Source organism: Humulus lupulus, chromosome 3 (genome assembly GCF_963169125.1).
Source record: "Humulus lupulus chromosome 3, drHumLupu1.1, whole genome shotgun sequence".
Lineage (NCBI taxonomy): Eukaryota > Viridiplantae > Streptophyta > Magnoliopsida > Rosales > Cannabaceae > Humulus > Humulus lupulus.
In genome coordinates this window covers 142,086,423-142,090,319 of record NC_084795.1, presented here as the reverse complement: position 1 = coordinate 142,090,319, position 3,897 = coordinate 142,086,423, and the positions used below count along the sequence as shown (strand labels likewise).

Sequence of the window (3,897 nt, the reverse complement as noted above, 5' to 3'; positions counted from 1 at the left end):
ATCTCTGACCATGTACCAGAGCCGACACCACTACCCCTGGAGCCACTCTCCTGTTAGTGTACTCGTGTACCTTCTGGACCACTATGTATCCAGGGCCATTAGAGCCCCCTATAAAATGAACTCTAACCTCACCTGAGGGGGGTTGGAAAATTGAGTGTAGCAAGTGCACCATATTGAATACAAACTGATTTCACCATTGTTCTTTTGCAATTATTCTTGGAGTTTACACTAAAATTTCTAAGGCTTTAGTATTGATAATCTTTATCTTATAATTCTTTTCAACATAACTTAGTTGACGAGTTCTCATCGTCAACATTAACATAGTAAAAGTTTAATATTTCTATTGTATTGTCATATCTAAATAATTACCATTTTCCCAACTTTATATGACTATGACCAAAAGGATAAACGTGGTCGTTCTTGTCCATTCACCCGTAGAAAAATATGTGTATTCTCTTTATATAAACCCAATAACCACTAAATTACTATCTCGAAAACTCTTAAATAACATTATGGGTATTATCCTTCCATGTCAGATTCTCTGTCAACTCAAAAAACACTCATCAGAAGAATCTGATCAGTACTCCTCCTCTAATACTAGTCACCTCCCCTCCGAATCATCAACCTCTTCCTCTCTCTCCTCTCAAGCTAGTCTTCCCTCTGTTCCATCTCTCCACCAACACCAGGATCAAAGCTTAGCCCACTACTGCAACGTCATCACGCTCAAACCCTCACCATCTTGCTCTTCCTATGTCTCCTCTCTCGCCCTCGCCGGAAAGTTTCTGTACAGTGCTTCCTCCGACGGCAGGGTTCGCCTCTGGACCGTTGACCCAGATAACAATATCTTCACATGTGACAAAAACAACGAGCTTTCTCCGCCGGAAAACTATATTGTCGCCACCTCCAGGAGCTCTGTCAAGTCACTGGTGGTTTCCGGGGATAAGCTCTTCAGTGCTCATCAAGACAACAAGGTCCGAGTCTGGAAAGTCAAAGACGTTAAAGGCGACCAAAAACACGACTACAAATGCATAGCCACTCTTCCCACCTTAAACGATCGTTTTTCGACTCTGTTCTTTGCCAAGAACTACGTCCCGGTCCGCCGCAATAAGAGCAGCACGTGGGTCCATCACGTGGACGCCGTCTCGGCCCTGGTTTTATCCCACGACGGCTCGCTTCTCTACTCGGCCTCGTGGGACCGGTCTTTCAAAGTCTGGAGAACCACCGACTTCAAATGCCTCGAGTCCGTGAGCAACGCTCACGACGACGCCATTAATCACATGGCATTGTCCCACGACGCCCGCGTGTACACCGGCTCAGGCGATAGGAAAATCAAGGTGTGGAAGAGGAAGAAGCTCGACGGTTCATCACGTATGAAACACTCGCTGGAAGCCACGTTGGAGAAGCATAAGTCGGCGGTGAATGCCCTGGCTCTTAGCTTGGATGGGTCAGTGTTGTATTCAGGCGCGTGTGATCGTTCGATCCTGGTATGGGAAAGATCAGACGGTAGTGATGATGGGGGTGAGGAGGGTAGAAGTACTAGTAGTGAGGCCATGGTTGTGGTGGGTGCGCTAAGAGGACATACCAAGGCCATATTGTGTTTGGTAGTAGTATCATCTGATTTGGTATGCAGTGGTTCGGCTGATTACACGGTCAGAGTTTGGAAAAGATCAAGCCAATTAATTGATAAGAGTTACACCTGTTTGGCCGTCTTGGAAGGTCACAGACGACCAGTCAAATGTTTGACCGCATCGATTGACAATAATAGTTCATGTGTTTCTTCAGATGGTACTTCTTATTTGGTTTATAGTGCAAGTATGGATTGTGAGATTAAGGCTTGGAGAATATGGATTCCTAATAACAGTTAATAGTCTTGCGTTATATATTATTAGATTAATTTCAGTTTAATTTTTACATAGAGATTAGAGAGTGAGAATTTAATACAATTTTTTTTTTCCTTTCCTGCTAGAGATCATATGTGAGATAGTAAGTATATTTGTATACAATTAATGATTGAATTTCAGACCAACTGTATAGTAATGATAATGGTTCTTTACTTAATAATTAATACATGTCTGCCCTCTGGTTTTTCTGTAGCAGTGAATATGTATCATTAGTTCATGAATTTAAGTTTCGCAAAATGTTGATATATATGACAAAGGTTGATCTTTAAATTTCTGTGAGTTTGGTAAAGCCCAAAATATCTAAGTAAGCTTTGGTATAGCTTTTGGCCACCAAATTTCCTAGAATAATAGTAAGAATTATATATATGTGGCTTACAAAGAAGTTTGAATTAACGCTGGTACTCGACCAATAATGCTCATATGATTCCTTCCACATTTCTGAAATTTAAGTGTCGTACGTTGCTTTGGCTATTTTATAAGACACTCGAGAAAGACAGTACTACGTATATCGTACTATAGTCTATGATATATTGGTTATAAATGATTATCAAACACAGCATTACAGAAGTCTTTTGGGTCACAAATTTTGAAGGGATTCCTTGAACAAATTGAAGAAATATAAGAGTCAGGAAATATAAGGTAGTACATTATGAAAATACATCATATTGTCTCAAGGCTTAAGATACTTAAGATTGAGCTTTCTCATGATGTGCTTGTGCTTATGGTTTTGTTAATACTTGTTGCTCAGTAAATTAGTTACAAACTATTAAAAGGAGAAATTGACTCTCAATGAGTTCATTTCTTACTATGTGCAAGAGGAAGAAATATTGAAAAAGGACAAAACTAAAAGTGCTCACTTGACCACTGCCTCAATGGATAATGGCAAGAAAATGAAATTTGAGAATGAAGCTGCTAAGGGTCCAATTCAAAAGAAACAACAGAAGGATTGAGAGGGTTGTTTCTTTTGCTATATGTGATTTTGACCTCACTTGTGTTTAAAGATGACCAGTTGGAAATATGCATGTTTGGTTCACATTGTATGCAATTTCTATGCTACGCATCCATGATTGATCTATGTCATTTAACTGTATTTTTATATGTGACCATTGATGAGTTTAGTCATGATTAATATTTCAAAGACCGCTTTGATCCTATATGAATATGGTTGATGGAGGAGATTGTTAAAGAATATCTTTATCTGATAGCAAATTTTGAGCTCATAAGGTTATACATTTATAAGGAAACATATGCTGCCCAAGTAGGAGATTGTTGGATTAAAATCCTATTTTATGGGCATATATGTATAATGTATAATGCTATTATAAAGTATGATAATAACTTAAGTGACCAATTATGCTATAAGTATCATAGTGTATTAAAATGTTATAGAAAATATTTTCATAACATTCTAATACACTATGATACTTATAACATAATTGGTCACTTAAGTTTGTATCGTACTTTAAAATAACATTTATACATTATACATATGTGCCCATAAAATATGATTTTAATCCAATAATCACGACTAAAATTGATGTCTTGTAATAATTTTGAGGACATACCCTCAATTATAGAAGTTCACGCAGGTTTTCGCCAATAGTAAATTAAAAAATTTAAACAAAGGTAATTTGACCTTTATAAACCTTAAATAAAGAACATAAACAACTTTATGTGGTTCAGTGGTTAAAATCCACTAGTCCACGAGTTAATATTATTCTGTCTCAGCACTCTTAAAGAAATAATTTAAGATAATTTATGAGGAATTTTTCCATACAAAAGTTAGTCCATTTGACTGTCAATTCCATCTGTATTTATAGGGGGTTGATGGAATATTTTGGGTAATTGTAAAATATTTGGTAACTTACAAGAATGGGTAAATTCCAAAATACATAAATTCCTTAAATATGCTAGTTCCCTTGATATCGGATATTTATTAGATAAATGTTACAAATATTAATTACGCATATCACTCTCCGAGTTATGCATGGATTTG

The 3,897-nt window shown here is 37.1% G+C and overlaps 1 protein-coding gene across 1 annotated transcript; it reads left to right on the top strand.

Annotated features, from left to right (window-relative positions):
• The first annotated feature begins 478 nt into the window (after positions 1 to 478).
• Positions 479 to 2,096, top strand: LOC133823194 (protein JINGUBANG). Its single transcript, XM_062255819.1, has one exon. It carries the CDS (start codon positions 513 to 515, stop codon positions 1,863 to 1,865), a length of 1,353 nt encoding a protein of 450 aa, XP_062111803.1. The 5' UTR covers positions 479 to 512; the 3' UTR covers positions 1,866 to 2,096.
• The last annotated feature ends 1,801 nt before the right edge of the window (positions 2,097 to 3,897 follow it).